This window comes from Mesocricetus auratus, unplaced genomic scaffold, assembly GCF_017639785.1.
Source record: "Mesocricetus auratus isolate SY011 unplaced genomic scaffold, BCM_Maur_2.0 Super-Scaffold_100008, whole genome shotgun sequence".
Taxonomy (NCBI): Eukaryota; Metazoa; Chordata; class Mammalia; order Rodentia; family Cricetidae; genus Mesocricetus; species Mesocricetus auratus.
Genome location: NW_024429192.1, coordinates 67,023,228 through 67,044,308, shown reverse-complemented (window position 1 = coordinate 67,044,308; position 21,081 = coordinate 67,023,228). Strand labels below are relative to the sequence as shown.

The 21,081-nt window shown below is 45.2% G+C and overlaps 1 protein-coding gene across 9 annotated transcripts in view; it reads left to right on the top strand.

Annotated features, from left to right (window-relative positions):
- St6gal1 (ST6 beta-galactoside alpha-2,6-sialyltransferase 1) overlaps positions 1-19,585 on the top strand; it is a 140,192-nt gene extending 120,607 nt beyond the window's left edge. For all 9 annotated transcript variants that reach the window (XM_005071608.4, XM_021228097.2, XM_040751035.1 and 6 more), the window contains 3 exons: positions 13,140-13,238; positions 14,462-14,636; positions 16,767-19,585. In XM_005071608.4, the coding sequence (XP_005071665.2) occupies positions 13,140-13,238; positions 14,462-14,636; positions 16,767-17,008 (516 nt within the window). In that variant the 3' untranslated portion in view covers positions 17,009-19,585. The remainder of the gene's footprint in view (positions 1-13,139; positions 13,239-14,461; positions 14,637-16,766) is intronic.
- Positions 19,586-21,081: the final 1,496 nt, after the last annotated feature.

Here is a 21,081-nt window from a genome sequence, read left to right as displayed (position 1 = left end):
ATAACATAATATGCCAAATTAATAGGGTGAGGGGAAAAATGATAAATTTAACAGATGGGCAAAAAGCATCTGACCAAATTCAGTTCTTTTTCATGATCGAAACCGCTCAGTAAACTAGAAATAGAAGGAAACCACCTTAACATAGTAAGTGCCATTTATGGAAAAACAGGCAAACATCATACTCAATCATGAAAGACCAAAAGCTCTACATTAAAACCAGGAATGACAGGATACCTGTTTGTGCTCTTTGTGTTTAGATATCACTGGAAGTCCTGACCAGAACAATTAGGAAAGAAAAAAGTAAAATGGGTCTAAATTGAAAAGCAAGAAGTAAAATTTCATCTGTTTACAAATATTGCCATACACATAAAATACTCTAGATTTTAGACAGTCACCCCTCTCCCCCAGTTCCAGTAGAACTAATAACTCATTTGGTAAAATAACAAGAGTCCACATTCCACACATAGAAAACAGTTGATTTTTTTTAATGCAACATATACGAACAATAAACGTGCTGGCTATTTTTTTTTTTTTTTTTGGTTTTTATGAGACAGGGTTTCTCTGTGTTGTTTCGGAGGCTATCGGTCCAGCCCGGCCTCGAACTCACAGAGATCCGCCTGCCTCTGCCTCCCGAGTGCTGGGATTAAAGGCGTGTGCCACCACCACCCGGCGTGGCTAGTTTTATGTGAAGTTGAGATAGCTAGAGATATCCGAGAGGGGGAGCCTCAGTTGAGAAAATACCTCCATAAGATCTGGCTGCTAGGCATTTTCTTATTAGTGATTGATGGGGGAGGGTGCAGCCTATTGTGGGTGGGGCCATCCCAGAGCTGGTGGTCCTGGGTCCCAAGAGTAAGCAGGCTGAGCAACCATGAGGAGCAAGCCAGTAAGCAGCATCCTCCATGGCCTCTGCATCAGCTCCTGCATCCAGGTTCCTGCCCTGCTTCAGTTCCTGTCCTCACTGCCTTCATTGATAGACTCTGATGTGGAAGTATAAGCCAAATAAACCCTTTTCTCCCCAACCTACTTTTAGTTGTGGTGTTTCATCACAGCAATAGAAACCTTAACTAAACAATGAGCAAACCAACCTTTGCTCCTCCCTGCAATTCATATCCCTTAAAGAAAAAAAATCAAAATATAGAGCCATATAAGAATTTTTTTCCCAATTGTGTAGTGTCTTTTTTGGTACATCTAACTCACTATCACTTGTATCTTTAGTAGCCTTGTTCTGCTGGTATTTTTAATAGCCACTAACCACATTGGTACAGAATGAGGTTGGAAATTGGCATGAAACTCTAAAGGTTGTTGTTGTATAGTACTTTTCTGTCTGGGGATGGTACTTTTTCTCCAGTTGTCTGTGATACAGCTTGTATGAAAACATTGTTCTGTTGCCTAAACATCACTTTGAAACTGCAAAGCAAAGAAACAAAATCTTAAGCAGCAACACCCCCACAAAACAAAACCAAAAGTTTAAATCCAGCTGTTTTGTTGACATTCTGAATGTTTGTAGATAAATTTAAAATAAAAAAAGGAAAGGAAAGAAAAACTTGGAAAAGGAAGAAGGTGGGCTTGGTGGCATAATCCTAGCAGCTAATCAGAAAGCTGAAGTAAGAGGAGGGCAAGCTTGAGGTCACCCTGGGTCACACAGTGACCTTGCTTCCAAAAATGAAACAAAGCAAAAAGTTGAGGGGAAAAATATCATTGGAGGAGACAGCCAGAAGAGGGTAATTATTGAGTGGCTCCGTTAGCAGAGCAGACGCAGCAGTCACTGCTGGAGACGCTAAGCAGAAAGGCCGGTGGTTGCTAAGATGCAGGGAGGGAAAGAATGGGACTTACTGATGAATGAATGGGTACTGTGTTTTAGTTTGCAAAGAGTACACAGTTCTGGGGGTTGATTGTTTTAATATTTGCACAAAAAATGTGATTGTGTTTGAGTTTGGTACTCTAAAGATAGCTAAAATGCCACCGAGTTTGGTATTCTAAAAATGGCTAAAATGAGGTTATATTGTGCATATTTTAGTTAAGTAAAATGTGCTTTGTTTTTTTTTTTCTCATTGGGGGGAAACCATCTGATAGAGGGAGACATGGAATATACTAAAAAAGGGAGTTGACAAATGATTACTGGGACAGTGACAGAGCCCTCCTGGTGGCGGACCACCTGCAGCAGCAGGAGTTCCCAGAGAGCCTGATGGGAAGATGCTGGGAGCCTAGGACAAGTAGGCATTAGCAGAGGATGCTGGAGAAAGCGCTGACAGTGTTGACGAGAATGTGGGCTCTGGGGAACAGGCAACTGTGAGAAGGAGGGCATGGCTCACAGGCCATGTGGGTCAATTCTCTTCCAAGTTGAACCTGTGTTTGTCCGAACCTCCCCCATCCCCATATCTTTGTGGTAGAGGCTAGCATTGGGCACAGCTGGGTTGTGACAAAGCCACAGAAAACAAATTGGTGCCTTTGCCATTTAAGAAAATGACTTTTATAGAAAAGAGTATCATACCTCAAAGTTTTGGTTCAGCTGACCCATTTATGACCCGTGCCAGGTGTGGTAAGATTCAGCAGGAACATGATCTATTTATTATATGTGGGTCTATACATAGACCCGGTTTTAATTCTCAGTTTGAGATGGTTTCTGTGAGACTCAGCTGTGCACCTGTTGTGCTCAGGGGGCCGAAAGAAGAGTTGTCAGGACAAGAGAATATAGTGGTTTCTGTAGAAACATCTGGAGCCCCAGGGAGAGAGCCTCCAGTGTGCTGGCAGGTTCATCCAGGGCACCCCCAGGTAATTATTGGGATTTGTCCTGAAGTAATAGCGGGCCCCATTTATTAGATACCATCCAAGCCGCTCCACGTCTTAGCTTACTTGATTTTTTTTTATGACATGTGAAGCTTGATCATTGTGTTATCCAAGGTCATTTAGGCTCAAGTAGTGGGAAGGGATTACTGTGAGCTACACAGAATGTAAGCAATAGGGAACAGGGAGGGGAGGATTGGATACGCTCTGTTTCCCGGCGCTACCTGAAACCCCAAAGCAGCTTTTGTGTTTTTTGTTTGTTAGTTTTACAGCATTGGAAACGGACCCCAGGGTTCTGCCTGTGCCCAAAAGTGCCCAGCACAACCATCTCCCGGCCTCTAGGGCTTTCTTTAAGTTCCAGCTTTCTTTCCCAAGGTGTGAATAGACAAGTGTTGTTGGGGAGGAGGTGGGGCGTGTTTCCATCATGTATAAACAGCTAAGGTGAGCTCCATGATTGCTCTTTTAGCTTATTGTTTACATTTTAAAATTTATTTTATGAAGTAGCGGGTTTCCTTAAGGAAGTTTTGTAAATTCTTTGTTGACCCTCCCGTACCCTGCCTGGCCTATGTCTCTATCTCCCATGCATGCATAAGCTCTTCCACCTGCTGTTTCTAGTTCATATCCCTATGTATTCTGTTACCGTTCCCACTCCTTTCCTTTAAAGTGCCTCTTCTCCTTCTAGTTAACTCCCTTCTAGCTTCCCAGGCTCAACATGCACTCACTCCCACAGAAATATGCACAGAGAAATGTTAGAAGCTAGTATCACGTATGAGAGAATCCACATTTGGCTATCTAAGCGGGCTCACCACACTTAATACAACATTTTCCAGTTCCACCCACTTTCCTATAAATTTCATACTTTTGAATCTGAATAAATTCCCACTGTGTATATATATATATATATATCACATTTCATTGTGTCTTCATCAGTAGATAGACATGTAGTCTGGATATGAACAGAAAGTGACATTCTTGTCTTTATATATGTATATATATTATTTTTATTTTTAAATTTAAATTAGAAACAAGGTTGCTTCACATGTCAATTCCAGGTCCCTCTCCCTTTCCCTCCCCTCCTCCCATGCCCTCCCACCAACCCCCCAATATCCCTTCATTTCTCCAGGGAGGGTGAGGCCCTCCATGGGGTTGTCCATAGTCTGTCATTTCATCCAGGGCAGGGCCTAGACCCTCCCCCAAGAGTCCAGGGTGAGAGTGTATCTCTCATTGTTGGATGGGAGCCCAAAGTTCATTGTACACCCAGAATAAATACTGATCTATTACCCAAGGCTCAATAGATTACCTAGGCCTCCTCATTGACACCCACATTCAGGGGGTCTTGATCCAGTCCCATGCTGGATTCCCAGACATCAGTCTGGGATTCAAGAGTTAACCCTTGTCAGGTCAGCTGTTTCAGGGGGTTAAACCACTCTTAACCCCTTTGCTCATCAGTCCTCCCTCTCTGTCACTGGATTTCTTGAGTTCAGCTCGGTGCTTAACCGTGGGAGTCTGCCTCTGCTCCCATCAACCACTGAATGAAGGTTCTGTTTCCCAGACTCTCTGGCCATGGGATTGTAGGCTGGCACTCCCCAGATCTATGTCTAAAATCTATATATGAGAGAGTACATGCCATGTTTCTCTTTTTGTGACTGGGTTACCTGATTTTAGAGTTAATGCAGTAAGCTGTTCCCATTTCCTCAAATGTTGGTATGAATGTGTCATATGTAGCTTTGATTATGTTGAGATACAGTCCCTCTGTGCTTGGTAAACGCAAGAAACTCTGCTTTCACCTCAAATGAGACAAGAGATAAGTTTCTTCTGGGGAACAATATGAGGTGACCATGGTCCAGAAACAAATTGCATATTCCAGGATGAGAACAGTTTCATGAAGTTTGTGTAGTAATTGAACAAAGTCCTAAATCAACATGCTTTTCAACACATTGCTGTAATGTCAGGTAAGCAGGTCACAAATAGCCATCTGACAGAAATAGCAGCTCTCTGCCTGGCTCTTACTCCACCATTTCTCTGTATAAATGAGGACCAGAAGGGGGCCAGCGGGGTGACCTGTACAAATTACATCGAAGGTAGTAGCAGAGCCTGCACAGGACATAGCCCCTCTGACAGCTGGCCCAAGGCACTTCTCTGATTCTCTAAGGACATTCTTGAGTCCATTGCCCTCATTCTTTACTTTGTTTACCCATTTTCCTTATTACTTCCCTCTTGCACTATGATGTGAGACCTGTGAGAATAGATACTTGTGTAGTTTTGTTCCCTGCCATAACAAAGTGTCGAGAATAACACTAGTTACATAGTGGAACACTAGTTACATATTAGTTACATAGTCGCTGTGGCAAGCACCAGTTGAAGTTGTATTCATCTTTTTGTTGTTGTTCTCATCACTGTAACAAAGAGCAACTTAAAATGAAAGGGTTAATTTTGACTGGTAGTTCAGAGGAATGTAGTCCCTCACAGTAGCAAAGCATGGTGGCAGGGATGGCTTGGTCCATGACATTGGCCCACAAGCAAGACAGGCAGTGTTGGTCCTTAGCTGGCTTTCAGCATTACCAATTTCAATTCAGTCTGGCACTCTGACCCATGACATGGTGACAGCCCCGTTTAGAGTGACTTTCCTCTTCAGTTGAATATGTCTGGAAACCCCCTCACTGGCATATGAAAAGATATACCTCTTTAATGCCCTGTTATTTGTCAACCAGTGAGGTTTACCACTGTAGAATTACAAGCTGCTAGGTAACTTGTTCACAAAGGGATTGGCTTTAGATTTCTTCCATTGATTTTAGTACTTTATCTGAAAATACTTGAAACCTTTCAGGTATTACAAGACTGTATCAAACAAACAAAGAGTGTGTATGCTGTTATCCAGACTCAGTTGTGATTAGCAGTTTATGCTATTTGCTAGATAGTCTGCTCCTTTATAGTAGTTTATCGAGTGACAGACTGATTCTATTTGATTTTTTTTTGAGACTGAATCTTCCTATGTGTGAAACCCAGGCTAACCTCAAACTCACCCTCTTCCTGCCACAGGCTCCCCAGTACTGTAATTATCAGCATGTTGTACATACGGTAGACATTGGTCTCTAAGTACATTGGTATGTGTTTCCCAGTAGGAAAGCTCTGGTTCATATTCATGCCATTCCTTCATCTCTCTGTATCTAGGTTTTGTTAATTTTATGATATCTTTCCTTTCTGATACTAACCCTGAAAGAGACACTGCATTCTGCTTTTTATCGTTTTAGTCTTGCTTAATGTGAATATATTCAAAGCCTTCCTCATTTTTATTTAATTATGTTTTTAAAGTCATTTTTTCATTAGTCTTAGAACTTTTATTGATTCTTTGCTGATTTCACATCATGTATCCCAATCCCACCCATCTCCCCCATCCACCCTCTCCCCTTGCAATTCCCTCCCAAAACAAAAGCAAACAAGACAAGCAGAAACAAAAAACAAAAATTAAAAACAAACAAACTAAAAAAACAGAAGAATCTCACCATTGAAGCTATATGTGGCCTGATGTGTCACACAGTTCACCCTTTAGTCCATTCATCTTTACTTGCAAGAGTTGATTGTCATGAGTCACTGGTCTGGCTGGGGGCCTCTGGCCTCTGCTATACCACTGATAATGGGCTCTCACTGGAGCTCCTTTTGGATATACTGTTGCTGTCCTGTGTCATGGAGATCCTGCAGGTGTAGATTTGTCCCCTTTACATGCTCTAGCAAACCCATAGCCCTGGTTCTGGGCCTGGCTGGTAGCTGGGATGGTCCCATTTGTCACCACTGGGTGAGTTCTCCAGCACTGCCTTGGCCAGCCCACCCAACTGCAGCCTGCAGCAAGTAGTGGGTCCAGTTGTCTTACTCTCAGGCCCTCGTGTCCAGGTCACCCACGGTCCCACTTCCAGGGCCAGTTCCACTGTCTTGCCCAGGCAAGATACAGGGCCCAATCTCCTGATTGTTATGGGGAGCATACAAAGAGGGCAGGGTCAGCTTACCTGCACCACTGCCAACAGGGTCAGTTCTAGTGGTGGCTCTTGTGATGTGCATGCCCTCATTTTCTCCTCTCTCTCTCTCTCTCTCTCTCTCTCTCTCTCTCTCTCTCTCTCTCTCTCTCTCTCTCTCTCTCTCTCTCAGCCTTCTGGTATAGTAAAATGTTCCAGGATATTTAATTTTTATTTAATTAATATTTAAATATTAATTTGGTTGTGAATGTACACATGACATGTTCTGGATCAGAGATAAATTCCTTAGTGAATACTTTGCAGTAAAGAACAAGAAGCAGGCATGATGGTTCATACTTGGAGTCATAGCTACATGGGAGATTGAGGCAGGGGGATTTTTTTGGCCTAGGAGCTGAAGACCAAGAGGCAAGAGATCTTGCCTCTAAGTAAGAAGCAAATAAATGAGTTGACCCTGTTGGCCTAAGTTTTTGCTGTTAAAGATAATGCGACAAAAGCCTGGTCTGTTGTTCTGAATTACTAGCCAGACACTGCTCAGGCAAGGACACCCCAAAAGTGGTTTTGTTCTTGCTAGTGAAAGCCAGGTGCTGCTGCCCTTGAGCCCTCTTAATGGGTTCCTTAATTAGACCCCACACACTGATTTATAAATAAACTCACCCAGAAGTGAAGTTCATGGGCCTTCACTCTACCTTGAAATATAAAGACCCAGGAAACTCCCTCACTTCAGTCTGTGTCCCCGGAGGACACCCCCTAGACGTGAACTGTGTATGGCCTGTGACCGTTTGCCTGACTGGGTACCTAAGAGAAAATGTCTGAATCAGAGCAGAGCCCCGAATTCAGCACACAACTAAAGATTTGATTCTCACATGAAGAATTGTGTGGGGGGGATATGGCTTTTTTCAGGAGTACTGAAAGTTCAGAAGACTTCCTCCTGTTGTCTTGGTTGCAGAGGGACTTCCGTTTTCTTCTAAAATTCTTTTAATCTTCCAAGTTCTTTTTATTGATAAATGGTTCTGGAAACAAAGCTCTGACCCTGGTAGAGTAGTGTTGACTCGCTATGTTTCAAGCAGATAGAGCTAAGAAACATATATGCACATACATATATGTCATATACAGTATATGCACATAAACACATGTTTATGTATACATGTATGTGTTTTATGTTCATACAAATATACAATGTATGCATATTTATACACACACACATATATATACATATATATATACCATGGATATGCATATACATATGCATACACATGTTTGCCTTTATCTTTGAAAGCTTCAGGCACTTAAGTTCCTTCCTTGATGTTCAGATGTATCTTTATATCTCACAACGAATACTCATAATAACGCACGCATACATACATGCACGCACTCACACTCTGATGGCCAGTTTATTGCTGTGACCTCATTTGATCTTTCATCCGGGGCATGCACAGAGACTCTGGTGCCTCTTTGGTAAGGTCAGCACACTTAGTGGATGAGAGCTCCACCCCATAGCCTCATTTCACCCTCACTACCTTCCTAAAGACCCTGTCTCTAAATGCAGACACACTGTGAATCAGATTGTCATCATTTGGATATGATGGGGCACAGCCCTACGCAGAGAAAAAGTGGTCTGGGAAGAAAAAAGTCCCAACTAGAACTAGTTGGAGGTAAGGTCCGAACAGTGGAGTTATGTGTAATCATAGATGAATACTCCCTTGTGTGTGTGGTGTGTGTGTGTGTGTTTGTGTTCGTGTGCACACATGTCCTGCGTGTGTTTTCTGTATATTAATATTTGTTACTTTATGGTTGGGAAAGTAGATTGAGCAGCAGCACACATCTCACTGGAGTAGCCTTTTCTTGTTAGCTGTTCCTCTAAGCTCTGTTGCTATGGGGATGATCGGGTCTCCTCATCAGGATCTCACCCTCTCCCATCAGGATACTTTGAACCAGGTTATACTGCCTTGCCACATGAGTACAGGAGCCTTACTTAAAAGCTTTGCTCTTTCCATTATTGGCTACTACCTCAGGAAAGGCCTTATAGGATGTGTAGTGTGTGTGTGTGTGTGTGTGTGTGTGTATGTATCCTTAGGAAGACTACCTGAAACTGGCCCCCCTTTGAGATACAGATGAGAAGGACCTACCACTTGGCTACTGCCCACATCTCGCTCTGTGTATTCTAACCACACTGAACGAGTTATAATCCCCAAGAAGACGCCTTCCTTAATAATGGAAATTAGGCTGGCTATCAGTGAGAGGAACCACCTCATCTCCCTTCACCCCAGGCTTCCTTAATTAGACCAAAATATATTCCTCTCTCTTATGAAAGTTCCTGGGTAGACATTTCTGACTTCCACGTTATCTGCTGTGACAAAATCCCAGGTCCTTCTACTTTTTATTTTGCAGTTGTCAGCTTGGGACATCAATGATGACCACTCAAACTCCGTGTATCACCTCCACATTTCAGCCCCTTGGGAGGGTGATGGTCACCTCCTGAAAGCCATACACTTGATATCTCATTGGTTAGAATTAGTGCCATGGCCGTTTAACTGCAAGAGCAGCTGACAGGTATTTATTTCTGGTAGTCTCTCGTAGGTTGCCACTCAATGAAATAAATCTTCGAGGTGTTACCAAGGAAGGAAGAGGGGTTCGTGTTGACAGCTCTTCATCTTCACCAGACTCACATCTCCCTGCATTAGGGATCTGCACTTGCTCTGGTTTGGGGCATTCTTGTTTCCTTGACCCCCATGACATGGCGTGTTCACATTTATCATCCCTTAGTGCCTAAACACCCCATTGTCATTCTAACCCTGTCTAGTGTCATACTATTGTATGCTTAGCCATTGTTTCATTGTTTACCATCTCTATCAGGCTATGACCACCTGGAGGGCAGGTACTCGTTGGCAACTGATCTAACTATATAAATCCTGACCTACGTGAGTCTACTGCTGATAACACCTGTCTCATAGGAGAATATGTCCCGCAGATTACATCTGCAGGCTTGCAGGGGGCCTCCGTCTGCTGGAAGGGATAGGGAAGTTCATGGCATTGCTATTGTTTGTACCATACATAGGTCTCCCTTAGTGTGCCGTTACCAGACACTGTAGTGATGCTGTGAGGTCTCGGTCCTAACAGTAGTCATTGAGGTAAGAAGGGATTATTGTAACTTGGTTCCTCTCATTTTCGATCACTTCTCAATTTGTTTTTTTCCGTATGCACCACTCACTTTTAACTTAGACAACCTCATGTCCCAGCTATCAAACGCATGTTTGATAGTTGATCTCATTGTGTGTGTGTGTGTGTGTGTGTGTGTGTGTGGTATGTTAAAAGGACGTGGCTCTTTCATTATTAAACCTTTGGGCTAATCTTTCCTGTCTACTCATATTCCAGATTCGATTCTTAAAAGTTTATTTTTGAGATTATAATCTAATTTCAACATCTCTCCCTTCCCTCCCTCCAAACTCTCTCATATACTCCTCCTCACTTTCCTTCCAACCTCTTCTTTCACTCATTGTTATTGCATGTGTATATGTATTTGAATATACACATATACTCCTCAATATACTGTAGAGTCCATATAATGTTACTTGTATGTGTATTTTCAGGGATGACTGTTTGTCAGTGGACAACCAGTTGCTCGTCTCTGGGGAGGCCACCTCCCCTGCTCCCAGCTTTACTCGGCTGCTTGAAGTCTCCAGGCTGACATGTTTGTTGGTGTCCTTGTTCAGCTCATGTTTGGACAGTGTTGTTGGTGAGGCTTTACAGGTGGAGCTTCTGGTGTTGCTAGGAGACACAGTCTCTCAGCAAACTCCCTGATCCTCTGGCTCTTACAACCTTTCCGCCCCTCTTTTCTGTCCTCTGAGCCTTTGGTGTGGTTGTGTTTTGTAGATGAGACTGGGCTCCATAACGCTGCATTTTGATTGGTTGTGGTTTTCTGCAGTCATCTCCATCTGTTACAAACAGAAGTTTTCCTCAATGAGAGGTGAAGATTATACTGTCTGTGGCTATAAGGACAAATGTTTCTTGTTGATCCCTCTTGATTCCAGTTAGAGAGCTGTGGGTTACCACCAAGGTTTGTGTGTCACTACTACGCCAATAGGGTTATTGTGCCATGTTGGTAGCCGACGTGGTTCATAGGTGGTATAGCTGGGCAGGACTGGTGGTTGCTTCCCTCCTTTAGAAGCTTACATGGTGCCTTCTGTTACCATGGAAGCTAGTCCTCAGCCAGGGGCATTCAGGTCAGGTCCAGTTCAGGGCCTCTGGGCTCTGTTTCTGAAGTTCATGGTGTCTGCAGTAATAGAGACTTACCCTACACCTCTCTGGGTAGTCAAGGCAACAGCAGTAGTCTGTATGTTTGGGGAATCTCTCAACAGCCCTGACCAACAACTCAAAAGTGGGCTTCTCATGTCTGGTTTTGACATTTGTGTTAGGTAGTCTTTGGTCTTGGAGTGAGCACTATCAGCCCAGATGAGGAAAGTTTGTTAAAATTATATATGTATTTTTATACACAAAGTTATGTATTATAGTTTTTTAAAGGTAAATGGTTAATAGTATGATTTCTTGTGGCTTTTTCAGACATCCTTATTGTCCCTCCTTTCCCTGTATTTACCTCCCCACCCTCCCAAGGAGCCTCCCTTTCCCATTTCCTTGCTTAGATTACTTGTGCCCTGCTATTCCTGGTTTCTTTATTTATGGCAAGTTGTGTGCTCACAACTAAAGTGTTGGAGCTAGGAACATTCCATAAGAGAGAACATGTGACATTTGTCTTTCTGGATCTGGGTTACCTCTCTCAATAGCATGTCTTCAGTCCTATCCATTTCCTTGCAAAGTTTGTAATTTCATTTTTCTTTTCAGCTCAATAATATTCCAAGGTATATATGTAACACATTTTTATTATCTATTCATGAAAGACATTTGGGTTGCTCCAATTTCCTAGATATTGTGAATAGAACAGCAATGAATATGGCTGGGCAAGTATCTGGGAAGTATGAGGCTGAGTCCTTTGATCACAAGTAAAGGAGTGGTATAGCTATGTCATGTGGCAGACTTAAAATAGCTCCTGTGGGAACAGCAGAGTGAGTATTAGTGGGAAAGACAAGAACAGACCTGGGCCTTTTTCTATCCAAGTCTTCTCTTTTATTATTTTGATATATAATGCAATTAACAATTCCATGCATATATTCCCTCCAACTTAGATCCTTTCTTGGGTTAAATTCCTTAAAGTAAAATTATTGAATCTAAATATGATATTTGGTTTACATTTCTTAGTATGTTTTGTGAAAGTGCCCCATCAAGGTTGGCACGTTCACCTGTCTGCAGCCGGGGAGGGATGGGAAATTGGGCTGTGGCTCATGCTCACACGAGGTTACAGATAAGCATCTCTCTGTCTGGTGAGAACCTGCATCTGAAGTTTGTAATTGTTTTAGTATACTTGGTCCCTCCACATGAGCTGCTGGCTTCTGGTGTTCAGCCAGAGACACCTGCCTTGTCTCGGTGACAGAGACACTATGGTCTACGGCACCTATGAGAGACAATGTAGTCAGACTTTGTGGATGGTTGAAAGGACTTCTGTGGATCCTTAATTATGTTTAGTAAGGACTTAAAATCCCACTCTGACTTCTTCTGTGTCACATGAATATGAGCAATGGAGACCCAGCGTGACCAAAGCAAGGCAATTAGTTTATCATTTTATGACTTGGCGAGACCAACCATCAGCCCATAGTGGCAGACACACTGACTGGTTTATAGTCCAGAGAGTCTGCTTGACTTTTCCTCCCTTTCCTCACTTGCTGAGTAATCCTGAGGGAGCGTCCACACCATTGGTTTATCATTCCCTCTGCCACTTAGGTTTGTCTGTTTCTTACCAAAGACAGTGGATGGGCTCATCGCTGCATCTTATGCCATGTTTATTTAAGGCTTATCAGGCATGTGACCTTGTCATGTCCTTGGTGATTAGGCAAGATTGACTGTCAGTAACTTGGGGTGGGACTGTAGCCGGACTGGAGAGATCTGCAGGGATCCAATATTCTTAGTGTGCCTGTAACTGGGCCCAAGCTTGCCTGTGGCATCTTTGAAAATGGGCCATTAGTTTTCATTTCTCTACCCCTGGCAAGATCTGGCTGTAGGACTAGGGTTCTGTGCCATTTTCACTGTAAGTAACCCTTTAGATTCAGAGTCTGAGTGGAACCCGTTATACTCTATGGCTAACAGCTTGTTATGAACACAGTTCACTAGAGCATTGCTCCTGTATTTCCATGGAAAGTAAGCCTAAACCAGCATAGGGCCTCATGTGGGGCTCTGGACCTCAGGTAGCGCCAGCCTGGTGATATATGTGTCAATTGTCATTATGAGCCAAATATTTACACAAAGATGCTTACGTTACGTCTTGTCTCTTTCTCACTGCAGTTAATCACCACAGAAAAGCAGTTCCTTAAGGACAGCTTGTACAATGAAGGAATCCTAATTGCGTGGGACCCATCTTTGTACCATGCAGATATCCCAAACGTGAGTGGACCTCCTGTCTGTCTGTCCTGAGATTTCCTCATGTTTCTCAGTTTTATAAAGTCCGTTCTGACTGAGCCATTCCTGGCTGTTTGAGTTTTAGGCACCCGTGTGGGTGGGGCTAGGACACTCAGTATTCCCCGTCCTCACCAGCCCCTCTGCATGCCTTCCCTGAAAGGACATTGCCTATTTTCCTGTGATGGAGACTGGCCCAGTGACAATGTGGAGCAAGAGCTATGTTCATCAATGTTTGCTTACTGTGTTCATCAAGGCAACTTACTCCTGATGAACCCTGGTGGGAAAAGAACAGTAACTGTCACTCCTATCAATAATGTTGTCACATTTCTGCTCCTCACTTCCAATGCTTAGAAGTCTTCTCATTTCACTCTTATAATGCTACCAAGAAGTAGGTGGATTTGTGGTGGCTCCCATTTTACAGATGGGAAAGCCGAGTGTACGTAGGGGAAACCCATGCCAGGGCTTCATTTCCTGACTCAGTGGCACAGATTTGCAAGATCAGTTGTCTTAGGGAAGAAGACATTTTTAGGGAAGAAGGTCTTCTGGCTTCTTAGGCCTTGTGGAATTCCCTCTCATTTTTTTGTCATAGATGTAGGTTAGCCTCTCTTGGCATGGGCTATAGTGGCCCAAGGGGAGTGGCTTTACAAAGCAGGACAGAAAGCACTTTTCTTGTCACACTTAATCCTTAAGTGTTCACTAATAGCTAGTAGGCTGTGGCAGCCACCAGTGCCCTCCCTTCTGAAGTCTACAGTTTCCCACTGATCTCACTTATAACCCAAGTCTGGCCTGAGTCAGGTGAAGAACTCTTGAACCATAGATGCAACAACTTGTACCCCTTCAGTAGTAAGAGTACTTAGGTATACTGGTCCGGGGACGCTGAGGCAGGAGGATCACTTGAGACCAGGAACTCAAGGACAGCCTTTGCAAAATAGTGCAAATGCTTAAAAACAAACAAACAGTAATAAAAGACTGTTTAGATGGTGCCGGACCCCCTCTCAACTGATACCATTCCCAGACTTGGCAGCTCTGAAATACGAAGCCTTTCCAGGGTCACCAGAGTGTGTCCTGAGCCCTACTGTGCTGCCCACTAATGCTGCGATTTGGAGAAGTTTGTGATCTGCAGCAAAAAGGCTGATCCTCTGGCAAGAATGTTTGTGTGAGGAGCCCATTTCCTTGCTGATGCAACCACTTCCTTTTTTCCCCCCCAGTGGTACCAGAAGCCAGACTACAATTTCTTCGAAACGTATAAGAGTTATCGCAAGCTGTATCCCGACCAGCCCTTTTATATCCTCAGGCCTCAGATGCCGTGGGAACTGTGGGACATCATTCAAGAAATTGCTCCAGACAGGATTCAGCCAAATCCCCCATCCTCCGGCATGCTGGGTGAGTCCATGTGTGAGGAATTCCTGTGATGTCTTCTAGAAGAGGTTGGCTTTCTTCTGGCTTCATTCATTCACCAGAACAGTTGTTCTGCTACACTGTGCTAAGTTCCATCACACATAAGATGTGATTTTTCCCTCTTAGGATGTCTGCTGAGGGAGTTTGTCAGGCATCTCAGGCCACATTCAGTCTGTGCCACAACGAGGAGACCCTTGCTATTGTTTGAGAGAAGAACCTCGCTAGCTGTACAGTCAGAGATAGTTCTGCGGAGGAGAGAAGGGAGGGTTTGCCATGGAACAATAGGGTAAAGGGAAGCAAAGAGAAGGGAGTGAGGAAATGGGATCTTGGATGGAGTGAGCAAGACCCTTGTCTTTGGCTTACAATTTAGAGAGTATGCCAAAACTCGTTTATCAAGTAACATTTTGATGTGGTATCTTTAAAAAAATCACAAGGCCAAAAATTATAGTGAACAAAATGCCACGTATTTAAATACAGACAGAACTGGAAACACTGTTTTGCGGAATCATGTGTAGAATTTGAGTCAATAGCACCTCTCCCGCTGTATGGATGCCTTAGTCACAACCCTGAGAGAAGCTTGCCTGTGTGGGGTCATGTGGGAAGTGGAAACTGACGTGGGATGGCCTAGGGGCTGGGGTCCTGAATGCTGGTCAAAGCCTCTCTTCTTAAGCTCCTTCCATATCCCTCGTTCTCACCACCCATCTGTCCTTCCCTCCCGTTCTCGTTGGATGGACCACTGGGACGTTTCCATGAGCGTGCAGGCTGTCTGTGCGGAGGGATGGACACTCCTTCTGTGGGTACCTATAGTGGAACACTTGGAACCAGGTGGTTCCAGGGACTGTGTAACTTATCTGCCATACTAGGCTGTTGACTGTGTTTTACTTATCCTTGTTGGCTTGGCATGGTAAACGTTGCTGGAATGAGTGAGTGGCTTTTCTACTAGAGGCGGAGATGAAAAGGGATTAGGGCCACTGCATTGTGCCATCCTCTCTGTAACCCCTGCTTCAGGTAGTGCATCTGGGTTCTTCCTGGAGCTTTTAGAGTGGAAGCAGTTGGCTCGCTGAGGAAAACACTTCATGTTGCCCCATGGCCTTGCTGTTGTCTGGGTTGTCCCTGCTGTACCTGTTCTTCCTCCTAGGTTCACTGCCCCTTCACCCCGCACCAGTGCTCTCTGACCTTACTGAGGAGACATGTCCCTTCCTGTCCTTCCTAGGGGAGCTTCTGTAGCGCCTGCATCAGCACAGAGCTGACGGCTTTTCTTCCTCGTTGAGCCAGGAGCAATTGGAGGGCAGAAGTGTTTTTCCAGTGCACGATTCTTCTAGAACAAAGCTGCTGCCACAGTCTGTAGCTTCACCCTTGGTGGAGAGCTGCTCCACTTTAAAGATACCCTATATTAATAGTTACTGAAAAGGACTCTTTCTGAACCCTAACAGTGACCTACACAGTAAAGCATTGCCTAGGTCTCCCTCTTAGAACAGGCAAAGAGCCTAAGGCACATAGGGATAGTGTTTCTCCACAAGACAATTCAGCCAGTGGTGGAAAAGTCTGGGTGGTCATATGAGTCCCTGTACCTGGATGGGCTTGCATCTCACTGCCCTGCCTGCCTGGATAGCACCAGTGTGGGCCATGCTTTGGCTCTGCTTTCCCTTGTCTCATTCCAAGTAAGGGGAGAGGGTTTCTGTCCTCAGAACTGTGTCCTACAGGTATTCCATGAGCCAGTCATCTTAATTGTTCCCTGTGAGGCTTTGGCAAGGTGTCATAATGCTTGGAAGTGCTAAGTACAAGTGGTAGCATTGTTTCATTCATTGTCTCCTTCACATTGACTTACTATAGCTTACTCTATTGATAAATTCACTGATGGAGTCCTTTAATCCTGTTGAATGGTGTGAGGTTTATACATGCCAGACCGTAGCCTTGGTGCCGAGGGTACACAGCTATAAAGTGGGCCAGTCTGTTGACTGGCTTATCAGAAAAACCCAGACTGGGAATCATAGGAATAGATGGGACTGGGTGACTGTTCACCCAATTCAAGGTGCTGAGCAGCTGCAGTTACTAGGCAGAGTTCTGGGTTGCTTGTGGTTGCTGGACATGGCTCACCTCTGCTTCCTTCTCTAGGTATCATCATCATGATGACACTGTGTGACCAGGTAGATGTTTATGAGTTCCTCCCGTCCAAGCGCAAGACTGACGTGTGCTACTACCACCAGAAGTTCTTCGACAGCGCCTGCACGATGGGCGCGTACCACCCGCTGCTCTTTGAGAAGAATATGGTGAAGCAACTCAACGAGGGCACAGATGAAGACATTTACTTTTTCGGGAAAGCCACACTGTCCGGCTTCCGGAACATTCACTGCTGAGTATGTCTCTTGCCGGGCACTCTCCATCTTCTCCTTTGGTCATTATATAGCTAGTCTCCTGGTTACCCCTGCTTGGAGGAGTGCTGGGTTTTTTTGTTTGTTTGTTTTGTTTTTTTCTTTTTTCTTTTTCCCCAAGCCTAGTTCTTGCACTCTAGGGAATTTTGTTGGCAAGAACTCTGGGGCTTCCAAAGCCTGGTGGCAAGGAGGCAGACCCAGCCACCAGAGTACAGGAGCTCAGATTCATGCCACACACGTTCCTCCTTGGACAGCACCCTCCTCTCTTTCCACATGGGCATGGGAAAGAGTCTCATATCTCACCAGGGTTGCCAAAACCAGACTTTGTTTTTCCCAACTGAATGATGTCATCTTCACAAACTAGCACCCTCCACGGCTTGAAATCTCCACAGAGGTATTGATTCCACATCTTCAAGAAGCTCTCCCAAGGCATGATTTGGGCCAGATGCAGGGTGGCTCTGGAGGAATGAGGGAGAAGCAAATCGTTGGTGCAGGACATGGAAGCAAGCTCAGTTATTCCAGAGCAGAGTCGTTCCCAAGGGCACTTCCCTGGGGACATAGTCCTGTTGTCACCCTGTCTGGCTAGGCTGAGCCTCAAGCTGGTAAACTTGTGAACAAAGGCTCCTGAGTAGACCCCGCTTCCCTCTCCATGTGGGGACGAAAGGTACAGAAAGCTCCTGTCTGTCCTCAACCCTGTCACCATTGAGTAGAAGAGACTGACACCCAACAGGCAGCTAGAAAGCAAACATTCCATGTGCCCAGGGCACTGGACTTTGGAGAGGAGGGGCCTGCTGTCTGTACACCCTGGAGGGGCCAGTTCTGCCATGTTCTTGTAGAGATGTGGCATTGGGAAAGAGACACATATCTAGCAAATGTCACCTGCGTCAGAAGAGCTGTGTGTTCCATTCTCCTGTTATCATTCTCTGGCATTTTCTAAGCCCCTCCCTTTAGGACATGGGGACCCAAAATATTTTTGTTAGGAAGCCCCTACCCACTCTGGCAGCAAGTGCCACCCCACAGTAGACACCAGGTGAGTCAGATAGGCTGGGGCTCTTTTTAGTTTTTTAAATGTCTACTCCCTAAGCTTTTAACTGCCCCCCATTTCTCTCCCTTAAAGCAGTCTCCCCTCCAAGATTACTTTTAATTGTTTTCTGTTTGACAGATATCCTGGCCCCAACTTCTTTGACCTCATGGGCTATCCATGGAAGGTCTCTCAGGGCATGGGGACTATGTTTTCTAGGACTTAGGTTAGAATCTTAATCATAACTGATTCTTACAAGGTGTGAGGTGTGTGATTGCTAATTGTCCTGTCCTCCGCTAGCCCCTGCAAGGGAGTGACACTGGTCTCTGGGCAGGAAGCACCCACCGTGTTTGGCAAGCATGTTCTCACAAGGCTTTTCTGAGGCCCACTCAGCCCCTGGTGTGGAATCGTTCGATGACTTGTTTGTGGTTAAAAAAAAAAAATGAATACAAACGAACGCAGGCCGCTAAGATCCAGTCCACTGGATTCCCAAGTCTAGCCCTGTGTGCTCACAGGGCTCCAGCATTGGAGCCTCAGACACCTATTTACTGCTGACCCCTTGCCTTACTCGGACAGCAGAAGCCTGAAGTGAAAAGCCCTGGGTTTCAGCTCCACCCCCACTGACTCACTGCCACTTTACACGGAATCTCTTCTTTGGACCCTTGTTTCCGTATCTGTAAAATGGGGGTGACAATCCTACCTCACAGGGCTGTGTGGGGACCACAGGAAAGCATGTGGCTGGACTGTGTCCATGGTGCATAGGAAGTAGGAACATTGCTGTCCTTCCTCATTTACTCATGAAGGGCCTGCTCGGTGATCCCACCAGGACTGGCCTTTGCTGCAAGGCAGGGCAGTGGACAGGAACGTGGCATCCTTTCTACTGTGGGGCAACTACCCCATTTGTAGCTCCCACGAGCCTGCCCCTTCTTGCTGCCTGCACCTCAGGTCTATTTCTGCTTGAGGGTGCCCTGTGCAGTGCATTGGGCTGCTCAGCTGCTGTGTGGGACAAGGCTAGGGCATCCCTGGCTTTCTCCAAGTACTGCTCTCACACACTCATAACTCATCAGGGCCAGGAAAGGAGTGCCCAGGAAGCAGATATTCTGTTAACAGGAGGTACTTGTTGATATGGGGATGGAGTACACTGGGTAGATTCTAGGTTTTAACTGTTATTAATGTGGGGGAATAAATTAAGTGTAATGTGATTCTGGAGTCTGTAAAACTTTCTCTGTGGCCTCTAAATGTGGAGGCCTGAGTGAAGGAGACTATGATGTGTATGTGGGTGCTGTTGGTTTGATTATGTTTAATAATTGATACAGGTAGTTTGTAATCTGTGATTGACAGGAAAGCCTCTGTCTACATGGACATTCACTTCAGTAGCCATGTATGCATCCTAAGTCATAGGATCCTTCTGTCGATCAAATCTGCTGTTGCTCTTGGTGTGGGGTGTGAGACAGTGTATCAGAGACTTTAAACACGTACCTGTTCATTCTAAATTATCCAAAGATTGTACAAATTTTAAAATAAATGTCTTTTTAAAAAAATCTGTGTCTTCTCTTCATACCTGTTAAAGGGGACAGCCAGTTGTTCACCTTTGAGTCCCAAGAAGACACATCTGGAATGCCACCCTCCCCCTCGGTACTCCTCCAGGAGTCTCTGGCCCTTAATCTCCCTCTTCAACACTCCAGGAAAAGGCATACAGGTGTACATAGTTATTGTGAAGGGCAGAATCTTGGAAATGTTGATGGTCCCTTGATTTTTCTCCTGTTTACCCTTGCTAGCCACAGCTAATGAAGCTATCAATCACCCTATACCTCGGGGAGAGGAGGGCACAGAATGGAAGGAAAGGCCCTTGCTCGGAACCCTTCATAAGATTCATAAGATAACGTCTCAAGGGCATAGCCAAGAGTGTTCAGAGAAATCCTGAAGAAGAGCAGGGTTTGGGAGGGGAATCTCCTTTTCCCTGAACTGCCTGCTTTCAAGATAAGGGCGTCTCCCTAAATCCCTAATACCAAGTTCTCAGCCCCAGGACTTAGAATGGAGCCTCGTTGGAAATGGATCATGGCAGATCTCATTATTTAAGATGAGGTCATGCTGCAGCAGGGCGGACCCCTCCACTATGACGAGTGTCCTCATAACAAGGAGAAACCTAGAGACAGGCACACACAGACAAAACACTACGTAATGATGAAGACTGAGGCCAGGGTGATGTACAAGCCATGGAATGCCAAAGATTGCCAGAAACCCTGCCAGAAGCTGGGGAAGCCCCCTGGAATAGATTCTCCCCACCATCCTCAGGAGGACTAACCTCAATCTGGGAGTTCTGGCTTCTAGATATTTTGAGACAATACACTTCTGTTGTCAAGCCACACACTTTGAGGTACTGTACAGATCACAGTCCTTAGCAAACCAAGCTTAATGTCTCCTCCCTTCGCGCCCCCTCCACCCCACTGCAGCTTCCTGGACTGGGGGGTGGGAAAGGACCACAGGCTGTTCAAGGGTGGTGCCTCCTAACCCGACGGGACTCTGGGGAACACAGCCATGCATGCTGAGGGGAGAGACGCTGCTCCTTCAGGTAGACAGGACCCTTGGCAGCCACTTCTTCACCCAAGTCCCCCTGATTGGCCAGAGAGCCCTGAAATGGGTCCCTCATCCTTCATCCAATGATTTGGCCTGGTGAGCTCCTTGGCCTCTTGCATCTCCATGATGGTAGAGAAGCGTTGCGTAGATCCCACGAGAATGGGAGTTGGAAGCAGAAGTACCAGAAAAATATTTCTATTTGGCTGAGTTTCCAGAGGCTCTGTGCCCGAGGACCTTCCCGCTGGGCTGCTGAGTTCGTGGGTGGGTCTCCATCTGCGTCTGGAAGCTGCTTTCTCTTGTTCCTCACTCTGGGATCTGATTCTATTTTTAGGGTACACATGTTAATGATGAGGGGGGTGTGGAAGTGGGGTCCGTGGTTCCTTGGCTAATTGTAACAAGGGAGAAGCACACCCGCATGAGAGAGGGCGGCTCTCATCACCGACAGCCCAGCCCTCAGTGT